The sequence below is a fragment of the Protopterus annectens genome, chromosome 2.part1, assembly GCF_019279795.1.
Source record: "Protopterus annectens isolate FY-2018-M chromosome 2.part1, PAN1.0, whole genome shotgun sequence".
In the NCBI taxonomy this organism is placed as follows: Eukaryota; Metazoa; Chordata; order Ceratodontiformes; family Protopteridae; genus Protopterus; species Protopterus annectens.
Window position 1 is genome coordinate 1,338,737,405 of NC_056729.1, and position 26,755 is coordinate 1,338,764,159.

Below are 26,755 nucleotides of genomic sequence, written 5' to 3' on the forward strand. Positions count from 1 at the left end.
TATCACACAAGTTATGTAAGACTTTCCTAAAAGGTGTGATTCACTTGAAACCACCATTCAGAGAATCTACGCTGGCCTGGGACCTGCCATTAGTTCTGCAAATCCTGACAATGTTATCATTTGAGTCAGCCTCCTCTTGCGACCTCAAGTTTCAATCATGGGAAACTTTGTCTCTGGTTGCCATTACTTCTGCCAGACGTATTTCTAAACTTCAAGCTTTGTGCATTAAACGTCCCTATCTAATTTTTCATAAAGACAGAATGTCACTGAGAACTAATCCATCCTTTCTGCCAAAGGTGATTTCTGAAATGTCTATTAACCAAACAATTGATTTGCCAGTTTTCTTCCCCAATCATTCAAACAGAGGAGAGCATTGCCTGCATACTCGAGACATTCATAGACTAATACGTTTCTGTTTGGATAAAACTAAATCCTCTCGCAAATCAGATCAGTTGTTTCTGGCCTTTTCTGGACCTAGATTAGGATGTGCCATTTCTAAGGTCACACTGGCTAAATGGTTAAAAGATTGTGTAACATTTATTTACAAAAAGCATAATTTCCCTTTAACTACAACTGTACGGGCTCATTCTAGAAGGTCAGTAGCAGCCTCTGCTGCCTTTCATGCTAGAGCTTCTTTAAATGACATTTGTGCAGCTGCAACTTGGGCTGGGCCTCATACTTTCATCAGTCATTACAAATTGGATTTGGCCTCCAGAGGAAGAGCTTCTTTTGGTTCAGTGGTGCTCAGGAATGTCCTTCCATGAGAGCCTCCCAGGAATAAAGGTTGCTAGGGACTCTGTCCCATCTGTAAGGACTGAACGAGGATTAACAACATCAGATAAAGAAGTTATGTCTTACCATAACATTCCATCTGTGTTGTTGATCTTCGTTCAGTCATTACAGCCCTCCCTCCCTCTCCCTCCTAAGGCTTATAATGGATCTCATCATCCTGTAAGTGTAGGTCTTTTGACCAGAGGTAGCCTCTGCTGCTTTTTCGACTTGCAAACTCGATCTGAGGTAACAGGGAGAGGGGCTTTCTGGGTAAGACTTTAGCTCCAGAGTTTGTGGCTGGCGCGAGCTTGGTAAATGGCCTACTCTGTTCCTATATCGGAACCGACTACCCATCAGTAATGACTGAACAAAGTTCAACAACACAGATGGAACGTTATGGTAAGACATAGCTTTTTTTTCCTGACCATGAGTGTTTTGATCCTGATGTTAAAACATTTTCATTGAATTAAATTTCCTTTTCAGAACTTGCCACATTCTTCCCTAAGACTTTCTACTGAATGCATCACTACAATTTGTTTTACATAGTTACTGCTTTGTTTCCATATAGTGTGATATTACTCGTCTGTGCATTGGTTTAGATTTCAGTTTGACAGACTTATCTAGCAGTAATTTAACCTTTATAACCTTGTGATCACTGCATAACAAAGGTGGTAAAACTTGACATGAAGTAACTGTCATTTCCTTAGGAACACCGTGTTCGGTATGCTGTGTTCCCTGGTAGGTTTGCTTACAGTCTGCAGCAATTGTTGTTTCTGAACTTGTGTTGTAAGTAATTTCCTTACTAATGTTGTAGAATGAATATTATTCCAGTATGTTTCTGGTAAATTTAAGTTCCCAGCTACTATCATTTCCTCCCGTGTTTCAGGCAAGAAATGTATGAATTATTTTAGGTTATCAGCACTTGCTTTGGTTGCATATGCTCTTCAACAATTGTAATATGTCCTAAGGTTGTCTTTGTCACAGTTACACAATATGCAGTATTGGTGTGATCACCGAACGTAATAATCACAGGTCGCATAATCTTTAATCTCTGTCATAAGACCTCTATCTGATTTTTTTGTTACAGTGTCTGTTACAGTAAAAACATGTATACCCTTATAGAAGTGGTTTCCAGCTATTGTTCTTTAACCATGTATCACAAGCAATCACAATATCAGTTTTATGAAAATGTAGCAAATTTTCCATTAAGCAAGTAAATTTTTATTATTAATGCTCCTGGCATTAAGAACCATCACAAATTAATTAAATTTTGATATCGGTGAACTTTTTCATTTCTATCCTGGCAAAAGTCCTGTCTTGTGCTAGTGAAATATTGCATTACACCTGCTGTATTCTCTTCCCTTGTTTTGACAAGTGGACTTCATCCTGTCTAAATATGTGTGACCCCCAAATTAGGATTGGATATTTAAACTTTTTAAGACAGGCTGTTTTTTCAATGTAGGTATCCATCAAAAAAAAAATCTTCTTGTTCATGATGACCTGTATGTGATTTGCAAAAATATGCCCTAATACTTGCACAATCTATGCTATCTAAGAGGGCTGTAAGTTCCCTACTAACAAGAGTCCTTGAGGATGAGGTCATTTGAACCAGTATTTATAAAAACATACTCACATCCTGTATTTTTGCTCTTGGCAAGCACAACAATGTTCAGTGTTCATTATTCTGTCTGAATATGTAGATCTGAAGTAATTAGACTTCATTTGTCATCAACCTGTGGGTATCGGATCCGATATGGATCCGAGCCGGCAGCTTTCCAAGCTAAGATCCGAGCTCCTCCCCTTTACCCATGCTACACAGCAACCTCCTTCTAAACCCTCAGATCTCGTTTGCCACGGCTTCACCAAAACGTGATCACTGAGCTGCAGGCAGGTAGAGTGGAAAAAATGTCCTTTTCCCAGCTTTAGCTGAGTAATTAAGGTTGTGTGTGTGTAGTTTGTCTTTCCCCTTTTCTTCCTCTCCTATGGGTTTTTCGCTAAAAAAAAAAATTTAAGTTAGAGTAAAATTAGTGTAGGCCTCCCCTTCCTGCCCTTGGTGCGTGTGTGAGAGTGATAGCTTTTTTCTGGCTACCTCTTGGTTGTCGTGGGGTTGGGATGTCGGATTCCCAGAAACCGACCTTCTCTAAGTGCTCAAAGTGTGGCCATAAGCTATCCCTGACTGATGGCCACACACTGTGTGTTTTGTGTTTAGGGGTTCCCCACCTGACTTTGAGCTGCAAAATTTGTGCAGCTTTTAACCCCTGGGCCCTGCGAGATCGCAGGACCAAGTTGATTCTAGCTGGGCTTCTTCCGGCAGAATCGACCACTTCTGTGACTTCTGCTTCTTCCCCCTCTACGGCCACGGCTGTGGCCGTGATAGCTGCCGGTCCACCTCCCTCGTCTGGGACTCGCACTCCCACGTCTAAGCATGGCAACAGGGAGGCCAGGAAGGAGAAGCATCGAGAAAGAGAGAAAGACAGAGAGAGAGAGAGAGAGAGACAAAGAGAGGGGTTGTAAGAGACCAGTGGACCCGTCGGATACGGTGGCCCCTCTGGTTAAAGTGGTTACCATCCCAGAAAAGGCTCCTAGGACTTCCTCCCCTCGGCTCTGTTCTCTGAGATTTTCCCCGGTGCCGGAGGAGGAGGTTCGGCCTGCTTGGAGGTCGTCCTCTCATTGGCCCTCTCAGCCGGTGTCGGTGGCGTCCTCCAGATCCACAAGAAGCCTCTCAGAGGCTGACATGGACCAGATGATGAGATGGGAGTGTTGCTGGCTCCCACTCCTGCCGGAGCAGGGAGCTCGACTCCGATGTTTGCCCCGATAGCTCCTTCTCCAATCCATCCCCGGGTTTCAGAGTCCCTGAATCCGAGGAGCCCCAGAGTCAGGGGGTTGGCGCCTATGGTTCCTCTGACCTCGACGCTGGCCATGCCCTCAAGTTTGTCGGATCCAAGCTCTTGGAGCCGTGATATGGGTGCCATGTCTGGGGGGGGGGGTGAGTGTGTCATCGGCTCCGTTGTGGTCAGGGCATACCTTTCCTCTGGACCCGACTCTTCCAAATTCAGCTCCAATCCCTTCGTCGGATCCGAGAGGCACGGTTACCCGACTAGCTTCAGGAAAACCAGTTCCCCTTCGGCCTTCGACGTCTTGGAGAGGGTTCTCTCAGGAGGATTGAGACCCCTCACTCTTTCCTCTGAGTCCGCCCCTGCTCCCTCACAGCTGAGTATTTCTTCTGTCATCCAGTCCTCCCACGGACAGTCTGTGTTAGATATGCCCCAGATAGTTCCCCTTGAGGAATATGAAACGGTTTGTGAGTTCCCTCAAAGGAGGTCCCTCTAAATGCCAGTGCATGAGGAGGCACATGGACTCCCCCAAACCCCTCACAGAGGATAGCGACTTGGAGAAAGGGGAACCTCCAGAAGACATCTCCTTCGGAGACATTATGGAAATCCTCCGCCAGAGGAGAGGTTGGTCCGCCCAAAAGCCTTGCTCGGACGAGTCGGTATTCCTGGAGGCGTTCGATGCAGGCCCATCTACCTCTTGGGTGTGTCCCCCCCCCCGGCTGATCCTCTGGTGGACCTCATTACCACCAGAGTTTGGAAGGAACCGGACACTGTAGAAGCTATACCTAAACAGCCAGATAAAGTTTTGAGCCCTGCTTCTGACAGGACTGCATGGAGTAAGGGTTCCCCAGTGTATGCCATGGTGGTGGCGGTGGCCACCAAAAAGGAACTGGCACTGGAGAGTTCCTCGGTCCATCATCCAGACAAGGACTCAAGGACGATGGACCGAATTGGAAAGCGGACGTTTGCTTCAGCTACCTTTGCTATAAGGGCACTCAACTATATGGTACACGTGATTAGACTTCAGCACGACCTCGTGAAAGAGTACTCTGAGTTTCCCCCGGAGTCCATTTCGGCCGAGGATAAACATTCATTCTCGGCACATATGGACACGCTTAAGTCGGTGACATTTACGTCCATGCGCTTATTCTCTCATGCCACTGAGGGAGCCGCTAGGGCGGCCGGGTTTGGCATTACCATGAGGCGTCACTTGCGGCTCCGGCTTTGCGATTTTTCGGAACCTTTTGACAGCTCGACCCTGTTCGGGAAGACCATCTGAGATGCGCTTGTCCAGAGTGAGAAGGACGGGAAGACGCTGTCGGCTGTCAGGATCCGCTTCGCAAACCCTCAAAGGTCCTTTTCCAGGAATCAGTGAGGGCAAAAGAAGTTGTGGTTCTGGAAGTCTCAGCACTCCCGGGATGCTGTGGACATCTTTTCCCCTAGAGGCAGAGGGGGGACAAGGCGGACGCCAGCCCAGAGGCAGAGGGGGACTGGAGGACTTCTGGTCATGGCAACCTTTTTCAGATCGACCCGCGCAACATCCCTGAAGTGTTGCCCGACTGCTCCACTCTGGGAGGCAGTTGGGGGGGGGGCGATTTTCGAGGCACCTAGCTCAATGTGAGTCCATAACATCAGACCGCTGGGTTCTTTGGATAATATCCAGAGGCTATTCCATTCCTTTTATAAATAGTCCCTTACCTCCAAGGTGCCTCCCAGACTTTCCACCCGCTCAAAGGGAGAAATAGAAAAGCTGCTAAACAAAAGAGCAATCCAGCAGGTCCCCCCAGATCAGTCTGGATCAGGCATCTATTCCAGGTTCTTTTTGGTGCCAAAAAAGACAGGGGCTTGAGGCCGATTCTCGACCTGTCCACATTGAACCTGTCCATTGCCAAGGAGAAGTTTCAGATGGTCACCCTACAATCCATCCTGCCATTCTTGCAGGAGGGAGACTGGATGTGCTCAGTAGACCTCAAGGATGCGTACTACCATATTCTGATGAACAGGCGATCCAGGAGGTTTCTCCGCTTTCGGCAGGGAGCCAATCACGATCAGTTCAGGGTCCTACACTTTGGACTCACCACAGCCCCCAGGGTGTTTACCCAAGATCATGGCAGTTGTAGCGGCCCACCTGAGGCTTCAGGGTATTCAGGCCTTTCCGTACCTGGACGATTGGCTCTTCACTGCCCCCTCCAGGCATCAACTTGTCCAAGCCAGAAATTCCTTCCTTCAGCTGTCAGCTTCCCTGGGGATCACTGTAAACCTTGCAAAGTCCTTTCTTCAGCCTGTTCAGTTTCTGGACTTCATAGGAGCGAGAATAGATTCTCTTCAGGCCAGGGTATTTTTTACCCCAGACAGACTCCAGAACCTGGCCCTCCATGTCTTGGCACTTCTTCAGACCCCTTCACCCCCAGCAGAGCTAGTCTTGAGAGCCTTAGGGTCCTTGGCAGCAGCTATAAATCTGGTTCCTTGTGCACGTCTGCACATGAGTGTTACAGTGGACGTTACATGTTCAATGGTCTCTGTTATACCAGCCTCTAAATTTCTCTAAGCAAGGTGTGCAAAGCGTCCCTGGTGTGGTGGCTTCAATCCCAGGATCTTCGAAAAGGACGCCCCTTTATTGCATCCCCGCCCCAAGCCACTGTGACCACGGATGCCTCTGGTCTTGGGTGGGGGGGGCATTGCTCGGGCAGGACTGTTCAATGCACCTGGGCCCCGAACAAGACCATTCTGCATAAGAGTTTTCTGGAGATGAGGGCGGTCCTTTTAGTGTTGCAGGCCCTTCATGCTTCTCTTCCTCTGGGAACAATTACAATTCAGTCAGACAACATGTCAGTGGTGTGGTATATCAACAAATGGGGGAACCAGGTCCTATCCACTTTGTCGAGAGGCCATGAGAGTGTGGGAATGGGCGATCTACACCAACCGTTTTCTAATAGCAACACACATCCCGGGTTGGTCCAATATTTTAGTGGACAAATTGAGCAGGACTATCCTGTCGCCCTACGAGTGGTCTCCGAATCCTTTATGGAGCTTATGTAGCAGAACAGATCTTCCTCAAGTAGGGTCAGCCTTGCTGCAATCTCTTTGCATCTCCGTTCAACGCGAAGTGCAGCAACTTTTTCGCTCTAATCCCCCCTCGAGGGGAAGTCCCCAGAACCACTCTTAGCCATGCTTGGCCACCAGGTCTTCTTTATGAGTATCCTCCGCTACCTCTCATGACAAAATTGTTGCAGAAAGCTCATTGGTTGGGGAGCAGGATTACCCTCATAGCCCCATTCTGGCCTCGTCAAGTTTGGTTCCCTTGCCTACGGTCTCATCTAGTAGCTCTGCCATGGATATTGGATCCCATCCCGGATCTCATTTCTCTTCCCTCAGAAATTCCTCCCCCGAATTTGGACAGTCTCAAGCTTACTTTTTGATTGCTCCAGTTCCACTAATTGCAAGGACTCCTGGTCTCTCTTCCTCCATTAAGTCCATTCTGGTGGCGGCTCACAAGTCCTCCACCAGAAAAGTGTATCGTAGTAAATGAAAACGTTTTTCCATTTGGGCTTCTCGGAGAAACTTGACCCCTTTACTGCTCTGATTCGAGTGGTATTAGAATTTCTGTCTCAAATTTTTCATCAAGGGGCCAGCTCTACCACTGTGAAGGTTCAGCTGGCGGTTATATCCCATTTTCATGTACGAGAAAAGTCTGGTTCTGTAGCTGCTGCTAGAATTTGTAAGACCTTCATCAAAGATACCTTTCTACTGAGACCTCCTATTAAGTATCCTTCCCCTGCGTGGGATTTGACCTTGGTTCTTCAGGCCTTAGTTGCGCCTCCGTTCGAACCCGCAGCTTCAGTTGATTTAAAATTCTTGTAGGGGAAGACGTCTTTTCTGGTGGCTATCACCTCGGCCAGGAAAGTGTTGGAACTTCAAGCCTTGTGTATAAAATCCCCATAGTTAGTTTTTCATAAGGATAGGGTGGCTCTCCGGACGAACCCTTCTTTCCTTCCTAAAGTTGCTTCAGAATCAAACATCAGTCAATCTATTAATCTCCAAGTATTCTTCCCTAACTTTCAAAGTAAAGGGGAATACAAGCTTCATTTACTGGATGTCCACAGACAGTTACGCTTTTACTTACATAGGACTAAACCCTTTCTTAAGTCTGATCAGCTATTTGTTTCCTTTGCCAAGCCCTTTTTGGGGAAACCAGTTTCAAAGGTGACACTTACTAGATGGATCTCACTTTGTATCTTGCAGGTGTACAAGGAACATGGATTACCAGAACCAGACTGGATTCATGCTCATTCTACCCGTTCTATGGCTATTTCTGCTGCCTTTTGGTCCAGAGTTTCTCTGGATGACATTTGTTCAGCGGCTACCTGGGCTTCCTCTCACACTTACTAGATGGATCTCACTTTGTATCTTGCAGGTGTACAAGGAACATGGATTACCAGAACCAGACTGGATTCATGCTCATTCTACTCGTTCTATGGCTACTTCTGCTGCCTTTTGGTCCAGAGTTTCTCTGGATGGCATTTGTTCAGCGGCTACCTGGGCTTCCTCTCACACCTTTATTACTCATTATAAATTGGACATGGTGTCTAGAGGAAGGGTTTCCTTTGGATCTGCAGTGCTCCAGAATATCCTTCCTTAAGGGCCTCCCAAGATTTTTTGGTAGCTGGGGACTTTGTCCCACAGTTTGATGACCAAATGAAGTTAACTACTTCAGATAAAGAAGTTATGTACTTACCATAACGTTCCATCTGAGTAGTTTCATTTGTCATAAACCTTCCCTTCCTCCTTCCCCCTAATCTTAATGGTTTACGATAGTCCTTGGACTCAGACTTTCTGGATTTTTTAAGCTTAGTCTGTGTGATCAGGTCAGGTGATGCATCCTGGGTTGATGTATGTCACGTTGTGGGTGGCACACTCGATCTGAGGGTTGGAAGGAGGTTGCAGTGTAATATGGGTAAAGGGGAGGAGCTTGGAGCTTAGCTTGGAAAGCTGCCAGCTCGGATCCATATCGTTTCCGATACCCACAGGTTGATGACAAATGAAGTCTTAACTACTCAGATGCGATGTTATGGTGAGTACATAACTTCTTTTTATTCCTCTAATAATTGAATCTTTAATTACTAAAATAAAATTTCTGACCAGATCTGAAGAATCTCCAACTTCTAATTAAGTAACTTCTGCTCTATCACTTCTTACAAAATAATACTCTTCATCACCATTAGTCTTACTAATTTCACTGTTTTCACCACTTATTTCATTTGCCCACATATAATTCCCATATAGCTACTTCCACAATCTGAGCTATGTTGTCAACTTTTGTCTTTCTTCGTCCAGTAATTTTCTTTAAACCTTTTAAGTTTAGCATACATTTCTTCTTTTAGCCTGCCCCTTGCCTCATTTTTACTTCTTGGAAAAATTATGCGATTTACTGTAGACTGAATGTTTTATAATTGAACAGTGTTAGAATTCCCTGTAATGTGTGTGTTACATAATAGCATGGTGCCCTTTTCAGTGTATATTTTCTTGTAGACATCAATCAAGTTCTTTTTTTCTCTGGACATTTATAGGTTCATAGGATGAAACTAGACTATTGGCCTGGAGGCCCTTATAAGCCTAACCAAAAATTTTGCCCATATTCCCACAAAGTCAGCACCTGTTTCCCCTGCCCAGTAGGAACACAGGTGGAATCCCAGGGGTGTATTTTCTGTTTCCCAGCCAGTCGTCCAGGTTCCTCTTAATGAGGGCTAGAGAAGTACTCTGATTAACATTTGTTGTGAACATCGCCTTTCTTTCTTTCTTTCTTTCTTTTCTTCTACATGTTATGAATTCTCAGGTTGATAAATACTTGTATCCTGACTGCCAAAGTTGTCATCGGTAGGATCATGTTTAATTGGGGTTGAGTGATTTTTACTGGCAGAGGGCAGTTGTTTTTCTAAATGTGTTCTAGTTGCATTTTGCTTAGTATTGTTTACCTCATCAGCCCAGACAATATATGGAACAACAGTTTTCTAAGCTGTGCCAGTTGCACAAATGCAATTGTCTTCAGTAAATCTAGATTTACTATTAATAATAGTAAGCAAATCATACAGCTTTTGACATGAGCAACACAAGTTTTCAGTGTTACCAGATGTTATTTGTGTGTATGTCTATTTGTGCGTGTGTACACACACACACACATATATATATATATATATATATATATATATATATATATATATATATATATATACATATATATACATACAGACACATACACACACACATGCACACACACACACACACACACACACACACACACTATTTACTACTCTAGGCAAGATGCCTGTTTTTCAGCAAATTGTTAATAGCATACTGATTTAAAGGATCCATTCTCGGCTACAGGCAGTTAAAAAAATTAAAAGGAAAAAAATTGAAATTGGTGACAGCAGGTTTCAAAGAAATTAAAACAATTAGTACTTTAAGTCAAATTACATGAGGAAATCACATTAACAACACCTAAATAAAGATTAAATTATGTAGACTCTGCCACCTTATAGTTGGGGTACAAAACAAAGTCACTCTGACCTACCACACCAGTTGTGCCAGTCACACTAAAACACTGGCTGTTTGTCTATCACTCACATTCACACCTTCTTATAACAGTAAAAATCAGAGGTAAAAATTAATATATAAATCAAAATAAATATTCCCCTACCAAGCAGTTGAACAGGAAATCACAAACCAACATTAGATGGTTTCACATAAGCTCTGTCTTTTCTTTGCAAAGCGTAGTTTAGTTCAGTCACAACTAAACCTCTTCAGCCTAATCCTCCACACTGTTTGTGTTCCTGAGGCTTGAAGAATGGCTTTAATTATGCATTTGCATAAAGGTGGTGCTTCTACTCACCCCTCTAATTATAGACCAACATGCCTCACCAGCATTATCTGCAATGTCAGAGAACACATACTTCTAGTGTTTAATGATATAGACAACCTTCAGACCCTGGATCCTAATAATTTTGGATTTGTGAAAGGTTGACCGTGTGTATACAGTCTAGTTGATTTCTTCCAAAAGGTCATCAAAGCTCTGGTTGTAGGTCGGACTGTTAATTCACCATATCTGGACCTGGTGCATCCCATGCTTTTGTAGTAAGACTCTGTTTGCATATCAAGCTGGACAACACTGTTGCATTTTTTTTTTTAAGTCTGGACCTGATAAATGGATGGGTAGTCAAAAATTAATCTTCTGGATATATGGTGCTAGTCTACATAGTTCAGGCAGCTAATATCACGTCTTAATGGGGTGCTTGACTAGTCTTCTGAAAGGCCACTTAAACCACAAGCTTAGTACCTGCCTGTGAACCTCTGCTGTAATGCTCGAGTAAAAGCAATCAGCAGCTAAGGCACAGAGGTTTAAGGATAAGTTATTTGGGTGAAGAACAGAATCTTGTGCTGCTTGGTGGTATTCCATACCTATCTTACACACTTGTTTGACTTTGGTCTCACTTACGCTATGGTTATGGCGCATACATCAGAAATCTGTGCTTCACGTGCCCTTTTAGAGGACATAGCCATGACCCATCATCAATTAGTTAAGCAGTTCATGAAAGATGTTTTGCATCTTTACTTGCCTTTGAAGAATCCCCTTCTTTTTGTCTGACTCAGACAGCTTCCTGATTGATAGGCTTGTTCTTCAGATGAGTGGTTTAGAAGTTAACTTCATCTTTTAGAACATGATGTTTTTGTATTTATTGTGATCACTCACAAGCTCACCAAGCTTCAGGCCCTTATCTGTGGGGAGCTATGTTTAGTCTTTTACACTGCTTGGGTGCCCCTTAGGACTAATCCACATTTTGCCATAATAGTATTATTAAAATTGTTCTTAAATCAGTTCTGCTCATTTATACAGCTTCTTTCCATGGAAGAGAGAGAGAAAGAGATCCATCAATAACCTAGACATGTACTTTCTATCTCAGGTTTTACCTGAAAGGCTTTAAGTTTAGGAAAGAACAGTTATTTGCTTCCTTCAGTCTATGTAGAGAGGACCCTGCACTTTGGAAGAAAACCTAAGTGTATTGCTAAGTGCATTATGTCCTGCCATACAGCTGTCAAAAGCCACTGTAGTAGTAGTGGTGTGGCTGCTTCCATAGTTTACTTATAAGTGGCATTATATCAGATATCTCTTGTGAGGCTGCTTACTTTTTATTTCATACATCTGTAAAGCATTATTGCTTGGACTTTGATTTAAGTAGTTGTGCCTTGTTCAGTGTCTTTTGGGACCCAGTCAAGACATGCCTCAATGTCTGGCCACTAGGGAGGTTTAATTGCAATTTACTTGGGATTCGTACATGCACTTAATTGATGTTGAATGTGTCCAGAGTCAGGTATAACAGTACTTCTGTACATCTGTGTAACTTTAAATCATAGAAGCCCTTTGCACTGGGCACATATTTCCTTTCCAGCTTTACATCTTTGCTGGATGGCCTTTCATTGCTGTGGATGGATTTTCCTTTAAATCTAAGTATATTTTGTTATATTCTTGTATTTTGTGTATGCATGTAGTTCCCTGTCTTATAGATTTTATTTACTTAGTGGAGTGTGGTTGAACTGAGAATTCATCCTGGACTTAAGCTTAAATGACACCATGTTGCCAGCAACACCTCCTCCCCTTTGAGAGTGGGGACTACAAAGAAAAATTTTGTGAGATTTGGTTAGCAAAAGAGGAAAACCAAACAAATGGCTGCCATTGATGAAGTCTTCCTAATTGTTTATCTGGTATGGGAAGTGCATATCTGTTATTTTTTTCTGTGCTTCTCCGTGGCTTGATTATGTAGCTGTTAATGGATCCCTTAAGTGAGTCACACATGATCTTGGTCCCTCCCATGCCTATGTAGATGATCATGCTAGTCTAGCTCTTCGTCATTCAGAGCCCTGGGTTTGCATTACTGTGCAGCTGTTTTTTTTTTTTTATCATCATGATGATGGAAAACAGCATGTCATAACTCAATCCATGGACAAGCACCATTTCACAGAATGTCTGTGTGCTGCTTATCTTAGGGCCTAACCTCTTCCTGCTGTACTACTCTGATCCTTTTTCTGACAGATTCATTTGTCCCTTTGTGAGCAATGACATCAAGTTTCTTGGCCCATGCAGCTGGTTCTGTAGTTGTAAATTAATCATAAGTATTTGTTCTTTTCCCTCTTTGTTGTGACATCAGATAGGCAGCTTGCTTCTTTGTTCCTTCCACAGAAGTTTACCCGTTAAGTATGAAGGTTTTTTTCATGTTGTTTGTTCCTTCCATAGAAGTTTACCCGTTAAGTATGAAGGGTTTTTTCATGTTGTTTGTTACTCCGTTGACATCATGTCCTCTTGTGCTGTGCCTGTTCATGTTGTGGCTTCCCAGCATCTAATATAGTTGATGACTGTGTACAAACTGTGAAGTAAAATATTTAGGTAGGGTGTACAACTGTTCTATCACCGTACAATAACTCACTCTGCTCCTACAGCTGGTTATTCTTGGCACACCTGGGTCAATCATAATACCATTTCATCTCTTACTTGGGGAAATGATAGACTGGATGGATCCCGGTCAACTTTACTCAGAGTTGAAAAACTTCCCTTTTCTGACTGTAGAAGTGGCTTATAGGTCAGCCCTTTTAGATTCCTCCAGAATGTCTTCTGGATGATGATTAATTCACTGCACCACTTCCATAAGAAAGCAGAACTAATAAATATGCCCCTGTTAGTATTTGCCTTCTGTTTGATATGATTTTTGATCCTAGTCTGTATTTTATTAGCTTTGTGCCAAGGTATAATAGCTGAATGGGCCTGTAGTTTTGCCTAACCGGTGTAAGTGGTAGAGAGCACCAGTTGAACAAAATCACTTTTCCACCATAAAGAGACTATGAGCGATTGCCTAAATGCAAAATAGATCAGAATACATATACCTTGCTTAGTGTAATTGATTTGAAATAAGTTGGTGTTGATGCACAACACAGAATAAACAACATGTTAACTGAGAGGCTGTCACACAGGCTGTGCTTGTCATTGTTTGCAACAAAATGATGCTGATTTCTCATAACAAATTATCAAGATAACTGCATAAGCCTGTGTTTTGACACTGCTGGCCAGCTAAAGTTAACACTGTTTTGTCGCTTCTCACAAGCAAATATATGATCAGAACTTGAAATTATTCATACCATACTCCTGCAGGGCTAGTGGTGTGGGCTGCCTTGTCCCACTAAAGCCTACAGTACTTGAATAGCAGATCATTTATATTGCTGTTTCTCTATAACGTATTCATGGTCTTGAAGTTTGTGTCACTTGCTGTTGCAATTAAGCAGTTTAGTTGTGAGAAAATTATTTTAACTGAATGACTACGATACTGACCATCTTTATTTGTTTAATCTAAATTTTTTTCTCACATTTAAAATTACTATAACTCTTAGCTGCTGTCAGTTGCTGTTCAGTGTTCAAATAGTCAATAATTTGACACCTCGTTAGCAGACTTCCTGGAGGTTTGCATGGGTTAAATTTTGTTGGCCTGCACAATTGTCTTTTTCACCTGCTCATAAACACTACTCCTTCTGGGAAGTACCCGCATAACTACCCTATCCTGCATAGTTTCAACTTGTTTCTGTTTATTAAAGATTATAACGGTTCTTCTTTCATTGTGTGTTTGTCTACTGTTATTGAACCAGTGACCATGATCATTACAGCTTATATGTGCTGAAAATAGCATTTGTCGAAATTGAGAATGTTCCAAATGAAATCTGGATGGCATTTTAGTGGCAGATAAAAATGTTATCAGGGTCTTTTGATATTTATTGAAATGGTTTGCATCTTTGCAAAATCACAGTCATTATTTCTTCTTCATGTTTGTGTCATAGAATGTTTTTCCTTTTATACTTACTGCATTAGTGGCTATGATGTTTTCATCCTTTTTGGCTTATTTTATCCATTATACCATATCCACAGTAATCTTTCTGTTTGTATCCTGACTACTTAAATTTTCTCCATCACTTCTTGCTTGTTTAAACTCCTCAAGGAACCGCATATGCTTTCCTTTTCCTTCTAGTTTCTCAGATCATTCATGAACTGCCTGATTTTGTGATAATCAACTCAGTTTGATTGCAATTTCTAAGTACCCTTTTTCCTTAATTCATGTCATTAAACATTTTTGTATGATGTTGCTGAACATTTCGCACTTTGTCATCTCTCACCACTAATGAAGGCATTGTACTCAAAATAATTTTATGATGCAGAGCTGCTTTGTAAGGATTGCATGGCACTGCAGCGTCATTTGGTTAGTGGCTTAGTTGATTCATTAACTGTGAAAATTTGCATTGATAATAGGATGGCTTAACTAATGTAGCTTTTGAGGGACATTTAATTGATTCTGATACTGAATGTGTTTTATTTTGATTTTTGCTAAAATGGTAACATTTCATTTGGATATTTTCATTTTTTGTAGGGTATTTCAGTAGACAGAAGCCCTTTACCCTTGGAACCCCCACCACCTTACCCACTTTACCAACAGCAGCAGTCCATTGAGCAGCAGCAGCCTCACCAGTCTCAAGAAGGAGAGAAGCAGCAGCAACAACAACCAGTATCTCCCCTGCATCAGCAACAGCCAGTGTCTCCTCTGCACCAGCAGCAACAACCAGTGTCTCCTCTGCACCACTTGTCTCTTGATTTAAACTGTACCAGTGTAAGTAACAAAAAATATGCTTGCGCACTATTTTGCTGTGTATGTCATAACAGGAAACACAGTTGTAAAGACCACGAGTTTTCCTAAAAAAAATGTTCAGGATGCCTTTTGCAATGGAATCACTGTTGGTATTCAGCTATGTTAAAAGTGTGGTAGTCACATTTCTTCAGATTTTATTTTCATTTTCAATGCTGAGTGCATATATTTGCTTGACAGTTTGTCTTGTTGCTATATGTTTGTGATATGAAAATGTCTCCAACTCCATTTATGAACACAGTTTTAACTAATTGTTTTTTGTTTCTTTGTAAAGCACTACCATCTGTTTCCTGCTTTATCACTGCCACTGTAGGAGGAAAAAGGTTGCTACATCTTACACGCCTTTTGCGTTTTAAGTAATTTTATTCAGTTTTGATGACTCGTGCCTTTAGGTGTGTTTTGCCAACATTTTTAATGTGTACACTCTTTGTTACTTGATTATGTTTTAGTTTCTTACTGTTTTTTGATTGAGTATTCTAGTTTATGAGCTTAAAAAAATGTTAATTATCTTAATTCCATGTTGGTATTTGTTTACTTCCCATACATGTCAAGATAATTTTTAAGGGAATTTAATGACGGAGCTATTCTGATTGTAAGAGGATGATAACTTTTAGCAATTTCTAAGCGAAGTCATAGTAAAGCAGCAAGTAACTGCATTATGACAGAAGACCCTGTCCTTTCCTTCCAACTGAACAATTTGGGAAATTTTTTTGGCAGGCCTCTAGAAGAGGACAATTTTATGTATAGATTTGTTGTATCCAGGTGTTGGTCTTCTGAAACAAAGGGCAATTAATTTGGTGCTTCAACACCAACAGATCTGCTGTCCATTTAGATGTTGTTAGGCTTGAGTTTGAAACTGTGTTTGTGAGTCAAGTACAGTTAAAATCTCAGTTCACCAGCTGTCTCATTGTGAATTATCAGTTTGTTTCTTAATCTTAGAGTCTGGAATGGGCTACTAGCTAATTTGCATATGGGAGACCTTAGTGTGTGCTAGTGTGTGTGCCTGTTGCCACTGACTTCTTTGTTGTTTGTTTTCTAGTGGCAATGGGTTTTAATGTTGATAAAGAGACAAGGAAGGTGACTGTTTTCATGGTGACTTCACTGGCTCGGTTGACAAGTCTTTTTAATCCCTGTGGCTGTTCAGCATGTTTTGTCTCTCTTATTTTTTGCTGTAACTCAAACAAGACCTGGTTGATTTTGAGGAAAACGTTCACCCAGACTGTGTTATCAGTGAATAAAGATTCTTCATTTCTTCCAGGGCTGTAGCTAGGTCATCTAGTACTCCCTTAATCCAGAGTTGAGGACCAAGAACCTAATCTCCAGTTTGAACTGTAGCAGGCTACTTCCACTAACAAGCATTCATTTAAGAAGCAGAGATATCACCCAGGTTCTTCAATGAATAATAAGTATACCACTGTTTGATTAATAGAGTTTGCTAACTGTACTTCTCCATCTACTCTTGCATTTTCAAAGCTTCAAGAGTGATTAAGTAAACTGTTTTATAATTGTCTCATCTTTCTGTTTTGTTTTAGCATTTTGTACACATTTTTGGCTAGAGTTTATTTTCATTTTTATTTTTCAGTGCCTGATATACTTGTAAAAATCATCAACAAGTGTACCTTTGGGAGATAGATTCCATCAAAGGACCATCATTTACAGTGTTTGCTTTGGCAAATATTATGATCTAATCATGTGTGAACATTGTAAGCCCTTTGACAAAAAGGCATTGGTTAGACAAACTTAAAATTTTACAGATTTTGCAGAACATAGCATTGCTGGAACAAGGGATGCCATCCCCTCCCCCAACAGACAAACCTTCACCCAGTTTGAAGGGAATAAAGAAAATCAAAACTAACCCTGGGAAGTACCTGCATTGAAAGCTGAACAAATTAAAGAAAGTGCTAATAAAATAATTTTTGGAAAGCAAGTAGGTGTCAGTAGAGACCCTGCTGACCTTGCAGTTTTTTTAAACAAAAGGACCTCTTTATTAATTTATAACATGTGACATAGGCAGTCTTACATTTGTATCAATGAAAAACAAACCACATTAACACAATTTTAGTTGCAAACATTATGCATTGCAGATCCTGTTGAGACAACTGTAGTTGCAAACATTATACATCACTTATATCCAGCCATTGTCAATTAAGTGTTACATAGCTTATTCAAATTATGCTTTCTTTTAAACCTCATTCCTCCTCTGCATATAATGTTCTCACAGTTCCCATTTTTCCTATGTAGTTTCCTCCTTCCCTTTTCTAAAGATGCCAATTACAGTTGCTTCATCTCTTTTACTATATTCACTACTTCTGGTAAAGTTGGTTTAGACTTTGATTTCCATTTTCTTGTAATTGCTTTTTTGGCAGCGGCCATAATTAGACTCAGCAAAGCCTTACTGTGTCTAGGCACTTCCAATTCTGTATCATAGCTCAAAAAGATCATCTACTTAGTGAGACTAGTTTGCTCACCCAATCCCGGTGAGATCCAGGTGCCTGACCATGCAGTTGTTGTACCTGTAATGACCCCTTCAGAGAAAGGAAGTGGAGATGTACTTCCACGTGAGGGTCAGACCTTAGATATTTTAGTAAGTGCATCACAACTGGATGTTTTTTCCATTGCATCCACTGGGGATGCCAGCTGTCTTTAGAAGGATCCTAGAATCTTCCCATTTCCATCCAGCACAATTTCATGAGGGTACAAGTATTTTGGTGGATATTTTTTTTCTATTGACTAGGGCATCTTTTAGTGCTTCAAACCCAGGTAGTGGATTCCCATGTATCTGTGATAGAGATGTCTGCTTCAGTTCTTACTAAGTTTAGTTGAAGAATATTTACATAGGAGCATGTAACATGGCATAGAGTCATGCCACTGCTTGCACAACCTCTTTTACCTACCATCTCAGGGATTACTTTACAAAAAAGGGAAAGGACACCCCTTTATGCTTATTTAGCAAAAAATGAGAAAGCAAGACCTGTCCTTCTCCAAAAGGTCATGTGATTTCAGCCTGAGAAAATTCGATCTGGACTACATGAGCCACATCACTCTCCCCTTTGTTGAAATACTGATGGGAGGGGCACTATTTCATTGGGCTTCTCCCAGATGTATTGATTTGTAAGATGATCAGTTTTACTAGGCAGTGAAGGAGCTCACTGTCACATAGACAAGATGTCAGAATCTTAAGAGCAGATGTAGTCATTCAGCTCTCTTCCTAATACTGCATAGGTCATTTTTAATAATGTTTTGTAAACCTCTGTGACCAAAGGTCCATGCATACTTTATAGGGTAAAAGAGCAGTACAGATACCAGTATAAAAACATGTTAGCAGATCAAGCATCTGTGTTTTTGAGATCAGGATTCAAACTTGTATGAGGATCATTACTCAGAGTACTAGATAGATGTAATATAATAGGGTACACTTCTGCTATCTTTGGGATCTGTGCTGTTAACTGACAGACTCTTATGATGCTTAGCAGACACCCTAAAGCAAATAAAGAGCATGAGTAGACATTTCTAGTAACTCTGTAAGAGAAAGGATGAAGTGCTTTCATACTGCAGGCGAAGACAATTTTTTTTTCGCAGATGTAACTTTTTTAATTTTATTTTTATATGTTTGTTAACCACCATTTATCAGGTGTGACCTGGGTGTACTGTCTAAGTGACTGTCCCTTGTACGAAATGTTAAGAAACTGGAAGAGAAGTGGAAATCTATGCACTTTGCCAAGCAACTGATGTCCTTCAAGAATGCAACTGCAGTCCTTACATGTGGGTTGTCCTGCCTCAGGCAGCCCTCGGTCGGCCGGATTCCAAAGTCTGGGTCTGGCGTCGGCTGATGTCGCCTCCTCCCTGACGTCAGAGTGGCTGGGGTATAAAAGCATCAGCTGACGCCATCTTCCTCAATCTTTCTTGTCGCGCGGTGCCCGAAGCAGAAGCAGTTCACAAGTGCCGGTCGGTCAGCTCCTGTGTTTTACATATCCGAAGTCATCAAAAAGCTAAGTACCCCATTGGGGAACCTTTTTCTTGCCTCAGCCGATGTCAGAAAAAACTGTAAAAGTTAATAACTGTTTGTCTTGTGGTAAACAAATACCTCATAAGGACTTCCATTCTTACTGCCTCCCCTGCCTTGGCCCAGACCACAACGTCTCGGCCTGTGCCGCCTGTGCTTGCTTCAATAAGCGCACACTCAGGCGCCGGGCAGAGTTTGCTGAAGACTTTTTTGGCGATAAATATTCTTATAACATGCCGTCGGAACAACCGACACCACATATTTCCAAAAAACGGAAAGATCGGGACCGACATTTTCGGCCCGCGACTTCCACCGACACCACGCCAAAAACTACCGCGAGTGCATCGGTCTCTTCTGAGGTGGTTGTTCCGCCGCTCCGGACCGACGACACCGCTTTACCGATCACTCTGGCCCCGGAGCCTGCGCCGGTGCCGGTTGTTGATTTTCCTCCAGAAACTGAAGCCCAGGATTTGCCTGAGACCATACCCGTGGACAAGGTGACTCCAGCACGTGGGGCAGCTAGGCCCCCTATGTCTATGTCTATCAAGGCCTACACACATGCTAAGGCTGCCAGCCAGGCTAAGTCTCACCCTCCTAAAGCTTTGCCTCAGCCCACTACTGATAAACAAATTATGACTTTAGCTGCAGATTTAATTTCCTTAATCAGAGGCTCCCAGGCCCATCCTGACAGAGGTTCTCAGCCACCTTCTGTCAAAAGGCCCAGGGTTGAGCATACAGACACCCTTTCTTCAGATGAAGCCTCTGGTGACTCTGATCACTCAGATACCCAGGAAGAGTCCTTCCAGGTCTACGAGGATTCTGATGCGGAGGAATCTATTCCTTCTGACTCTCCTCCTGAGGATATTTCTTTTGGGGAAATTCTCCACTCCATGAGAGAGCATTTTCAGTGGCAAGGTCAGGAATTCTCTGACTCCAGGAAGCGGCTTCGTACCTTCCTTAAGCTTCCCCAACACAGGCCTTTAGCTATCCCTCCAGTGTTAGATGTACTGGATGATGTGTACTCAGATTTGAGTGCTTCTCCTGATTCTCTCCCCCCTGCTCCTGTCAAGCCAGACAGATACTACAGGGTTCCTGAGACTCACAAACATTTATTTAAGGCCCATTCTGTTGATCTAGAAACAATTTCCCAGGGGCCCAAAGGGGTGGCCGCATCCACGGCCAAAAATCCTTTGCCCTCAGACAGGGAAGCTAGGTCCCTGGAGAGGTGTGGCAAAAACGTTTATACCTCAACCACACTTGCCATGAGAGCCCTTAATTGCCTTTTTCATATGTTTCAGTATCAGGATTTCTTGATGGATGATTTGCAGAAAAAGTTAACCTCTCCTGAGCCTTTAGATAGAAAGGCCTTGCAGGATTTGTTCCATAACACTCAGCAGGTTAGCAATAATTTTCTTCAGTGTGGTTATGATGCATTGGAAGCTTCATGTAGGGCAGCTATGACAGGGGCAGTCATTCGTAGACATGCATGGTTGAAAGAACAGGCATTGCCAGATCATGTTAAAGTAAAGCTTCTAGATGCACCTCTGGAAAAACACAAGCTATTTGGTGCTAATGCTCAGGATGTGTTGAAATCAATTGAGGAAAAGGCTAAATCAGTGCAAACAGTCAAGGATTTCCTCCAGGTTCAGCCACCAAGGTTCAGCAGGAATTGGCCTTCTAAGAATTGGTCCTTTCCAGACACTGACAAGTTTCAAAGAGGAAAAAACAGGCGTACCCGAGGAAGAGGGCAATACAGAGGCTCCTACAGAAGACGCCAATGGCAACCAACTAATCAGAGAGGTGGCGCAGGGACATCCCCTGCTCCACAGGGACAATCACAATGACTTGACTTTGACACCGCCGACCAAGGCTCAAAGAGAAGCACCTTTAGGTGGAAAATTATCCTTATTTTCAAAAAATTGGCACTTTTTAACAAAGGACAAATGGATTCTGGACATAATAGACCAAAGCTACAGGTTCCACTTCCATACTTTACCAACAAGACAAGGCATGCCAAACTTGCCACAAAATCAAAGGACAGAGGCATTCAAACAAGTTTCAAAGCTGATAAAAATCAAAGCAATAGAAAAGGTTCCTCCTCAGGAACAAGGCCAGGGATTTTACTCAAGACTGTTCCTTGTTCCAAGAAAAGAAAAGCAATGGAGACCTATACTGGACTTGTCCGCTCTAAACACTTTTCTCATTGTACCAAAATTCAAAATGCTGACGCTACAGCAACTCCTTCCCATGATGGGCAAGGGGTCTTGGCTGGTTACTCTGGACCTCAAAGAGGCATACCTGCATGTCCCAATCAGACACAGTTGCAGAAGATACCTCAGATTTCTTGCAGGGTCAGAGCATTATCAATTCTCAGCATTGCCTTTTGGCTTATCTACTGTGCCCAGAGTATTCACGAAATGCCTGGCATCAGTAATTGCACACTGCAGACTCCAGGGGATACAAATATACCCTTACCTGGACGACTGCCTTAAGCGGACAGCAAGCAAGCCTTGACAAAAAACTTGAATTATGTCATTTACTTACTACAGGCTTTGGGATACACAGTCAACTTACAAAAATCAAGACTACTGCCATCCCAACAAATAATTTTTCTAGGAGCCAAACTAGATACAGAATCACAAATGGCTTACCTCACAGAAGAGAAGCAAGAACAATTACCACATTACTTCAAAAGCCTAGCAAAGCTCACCCAGATGACTGCAAGGAAAATCCTGCAGGCCCTGGGTTTCATGGCATCTTGCATTCTACTGATTCCACTGGCAAGACTACACATGAGAAAACTGCAATGGTACCTAAAAAGTCTATGGTCTCAACATAGCCACAACTTAGAAGCAATTATCCCACTCATCCCATGTCTAAAAAGGGAATTTTTGTGGTGGGCCCAAGCAAGCCAGTCAAACAAAGGTATGCCTTTCAACAAACAAGCCAAACCATTACAATGGACGCCTCAGACCATGGATGGGGGGCACACATGGAGGGCAGATGCATTCAAGGGCAATGGACCCCCCAGGAAGTACATCTACACATCAATCAAAAAGAGATGTTAGCAGTAATTCATGCAATCGAGGCCTTCGGAAAATATCTTCAACAAGGCCATCTGCTAATAAAGACAGACAACACCACTGTTATGTGGTACATAAACAAGCAGGGAGGTACTCATTCTTACCCCCTTTGCAGACTAACAATGACTCTTTGGGAAAAGTCCCTGAAACTGAACTTAGAGCTGCAATCCCAGTTTGTTCCGGGCAGGGACAATGTTCTGGCGGACAGTCTAAGCAAAAACATCCTGGACCCGCACGAATGGATGTTGCATCCAGACATTTTTGCTCAAATAACTTATGCATGGGGGAGGCCAGACATAGATCTCTTTGCCTCCCACCTCAATCATCATCTGAAAAAGTTCTGCTCGAGGACACACCATCCACAAGCCTGGAGAATAGATGCTCTCTCATTCAGCTGGAACTCTCTAACAATCTATGCATTCCCACCTCTACCATTAATGACCAAGGTGTTACTGAAGATCAAAGCAGAGCAACCGAAAGGCATCTTAATAGCTCCAGATTGGCCAAGACAGCACTGGTATCCATTACTAAGGAGCATAACTTGCACCAACCCGTGGCCCCTGCCTCAATGGCCTCTACTCTTGACTCGGCACAATTACAGGATGGTTCATCCCAACCTGCAAACTCTGCAGCTGACAGCCTGGAGGGTTCCATGATTTCTACCCATATCTCTCTTTCCAAGGAAGTTCAACAAATATTATTGGAAGCACGCAGACCTTCCACCAGAAAGACTTATTCAGCCAAATGGAAGAGATTCAACATCTGGAATACCAACGAGGGACAGGATGCATCAGTAATGAGCATCCCACAGATACTGGAATACTTAGCAGAAATGCTGCATAATGGACTTTCCTATTCTTCCATAAAAATACACGCTTCAGCAATTTCAGCATCATACAACACTGATCCTCCTGTGTTTTCACATCCTTTACTAAGACAATTTCTAAGAGGGATAAAGAATATCAAGCCTCCCAGAAAACCACCAGTGCCTGCATGGGACCTCAACTTCGTGTTGGAAAAATTAACTCTTCCTCCTTTTGAACCAGCAGCATCTTCAGAATTGCAATTTCTTTCCTGGAAAACAGTTTTCCTGTTGGCAATTACCTCAGCAAGAAGAGTTTCGGAGATACAGGCCCTCATGGCAGTACCTCCATTTCTCATTTTTCATCAGGACAGGGTTTCTTTAAGAACCAATCCTTCTTTTATGCCAAAAGTGATATCCAGGGTGTCTCTAAATCAAGCAATTCACCTGTCCACCTTTTTCCCCAATCCTCAAAATAAAGGGGTAAAGCTGCTGCACACTTTGGACATACACAGACAACTACGCTACTACTTGGACAGAACAAAGGCCAACAAAAAGTCTGACCAACTATTTGTAGCATACGCTCCTGGAGTGCAAGGAAAGGCAATTTCCAAACAAACAATTTCAAAATGGATTGGACATTGCATCAGATTCTGTTATTCTTTCCATGGAAAGGGTGTGCCAGCCAATATCAGGCCACACTCCACCAGAGCTACAGCCACCTCCACAGCCTTCCTAAGAGGGGTGGCTACAAAGGACATTCTAGAAGCTGCTACATGGAGCTCCGTGCATACATTTTCCAAGCACTACCACCTGCCTTTATATTCCAGATCCCGAGCAGGCTTTGCTTCGGCAGTCCTGCAGGGCATTTTAGCTACACCATCCTTATCTTAGAACCTACCACCCGCAGCTTGGCTATGGTATTCAACCCATATGTAAGGACTGCAGTTGCATTCTTGAAGGACATAGTACATTTTTGTACCTACTATAAATGTAGATGTCCGATAGATATGCAACTGCAGTCAGGTTTTCCCTCCCTCCTACCCCTCTGTGTATTGGGTCCACTTCCCTCCTTTTATACTTAGCTGGGGATATCTGTTATGGTGTATCTGTTTATTGCTATTGTGTTTGTCTGGAATTTTTTATCCAGTTCTAAATTTAGCCTTCCTTGGAGGGCACCTGGCATCTGGGGCAAGAAACACTGAGGAAGATGGCGTCGGCTGATGCTTTTATACCCCAGCCGCTCTGACGCCGGGGAGGAGGCGACATCAGCCGACGCCGGACCCAGACTTTGGAATCCGGCCGACCGAGGGCTGCCTGAGGCAGGACAACCCATATGTAAGGACTACAGTTGCATATATATCGGACATCTACATTTATAGTAGGTACAAAACTGTACATTCTATATCCTTGTATTAGGTATTCTAGGAATTGTCCCATGAAACAGAGATCCCTGTGCCGGAAGCATACAAGGGTAGATTACAGACAAGACAGCCTCAGAAAAGATAACATGTGGAATGAGAAAGGATTAAGGCTAGACAGCCAGGCCGTAGACCAGGGACTGGTCTCAGCCAGTACCAGTAACTCTTAGCAGTGAGTACAACACTCCTAGCCCCTAATACCCACTGGATGAGTAGCTGTTATATTTTTGAAAACAAAACTGGTTAAATTGGTTTCTTCTTACTTTGGGTAAAGAGGATTGTGATGTCATACTATAAAACAAAACTCTTGCAGTTTCCACCTTTTTTGTGCAAGCTATACATTCTTCTGCAATTCATGGAATGCAAAGGTGGTCCCAGCACCAGTAAAAGGATAAATCTTTGCTCTTTTCTTGGTAACCACTAAATAACCTTTTGAGAATCTTCTTAGACCCATTCAGTCTAAACTATTTTATAATGCTGTAAAAAATTCAAAATGCCCCCCTTCCCCTGTTATTGAATGAAGTGCTTTTTACCCTAGGAATGAAATATGCCTGTTGTTATATCATATTTACGAATTCTAACATATAATATTCCAGATTCTCATTGGGGACCTCTCATTTGCATTTCACTTCTATGTCCTGTTATCTCTCTACTCTGCACAGAGTCTTCACCAAGCAAGTGCTTAGCGCCAGTCTTTCCACATTTGAGGATAAGGGGCATCCTCTCTTGTGCATGGCTTGCTGCAAAGCAAGTTTATAAATTAAGAGCAGTGGTTAGAAAATTTCTGTTTGAATATAAAATCATTTCAAAGGACAGCTCAAGCTGTAACAGGGAATCCTTGATAAATGATAGATTTTATTTTAAGTTACTTGGATGGTGGAAGTGATATGGAGTGAGTTGAGTGCTCCAGTATTCAAGCTTGTGTGGAATTAGGACATTTATAAAGATTGCCCTTCAACTTCCTTTTCAGGAGGTCGAAGAGTTTATAGACTTATTTTAATTGGACTTTTTCCTGATCCTCACCATTCAGTTTCCCCATTCGTTCTCCTGTGTCAGGCAGAAGCCAAGCCCATTCATTTCCAAGCCAAGACAAGAGTCATAAAGCCCATTTATTTGTACTTCAGGGCAGGAACCCTATCTTGTTTGTTCCCTCTGGAAGGTGAGAGTCTGGTCATTGGTGCCAGCAATCCATAATTGATGTCCCCCTCTCCACACATCCCAACTCCCTCCCATCAGAAACTCGCATCTTCTTTAGCTGCTGCTCATAAATGCCATGTGTGGTACCACACATGTCAGCCTTCTGCAGTGTGGATATGCAACATGTAGCCTCACCGAGCCATACCACTGAACCAAACTTTATCATCTTCCCTCAGGAGGCAAGAGCCAGTGTTTGCCTCAAGACTCCCTACTTCCCTATTCTGGTTCATGCAGCACCCAAGCCTCTCTCAGACTTTAATTATATGGGGTGTAGTCCAGGCTTTGTCCATCTGTACCACAGGGCCTGGGTCTTTGTCTACTGAGTTTTCTGTAAGAGAGTTGAAGGAAAGGTTTTATTATGTCTAAACACCTAAGTACTATTGTCTTAGGGCCTGCAGTAAACTGTTACCATGTGAAACTTTAATTAAAATGTTAGGGTAATTATTGATATGTTGTGGATTCCAAAAAACTGTAATTACTGGCTTACTTAATTACCAAGTTATTGATATGGAACCAATTCTTTAGGTGGGCAAAATCTTTATGTAAAGCAAGTATTAGGGTTTTAGCTGTTTTGCTAAGTCTTAGGATCAGAATGTTATTGATCTAAGGAAAGCAGTTTAGATTTAACACAACTTCAATTAAGCTGTAAAAACAGGAAGAATTAAACATAAATAAAACCATTCCTAAAGTGACTCCTCAGCTTCATAAGAAAATGTACTAAAGTCTGATTTGCTTTTTACTTGATATGACCGAAATATTCTTTTAGCAGCAGTAGTATTTTCTTACATTCTGCTTCCTTCTGGATCATCATTGTTCTATTAATGTTGTCAAGTGATTGCCACGCCTCCACAAAAGCACATTGATGCATATGTTTTCAATTTTGGTAACATCTTTGACATTCTTTTAGGTATTATAGAC

General features: G+C 42.4%; 1 protein-coding gene across 1 annotated transcript in view; it reads left to right on the forward strand.

The window, feature by feature from the left end:
• Positions 1-26,755, forward strand: part of CRTC3 (CREB regulated transcription coactivator 3) — a 1,604,530-nt gene that overhangs the window by 1,294,672 nt on the left and 283,103 nt on the right. The window contains exon 13 of the mRNA XM_044063561.1: positions 15,059-15,295. Within this exon, the coding sequence (XP_043919496.1) occupies positions 15,059-15,295 (237 nt within the window). The remainder of the gene's footprint in view (positions 1-15,058; positions 15,296-26,755) is intronic.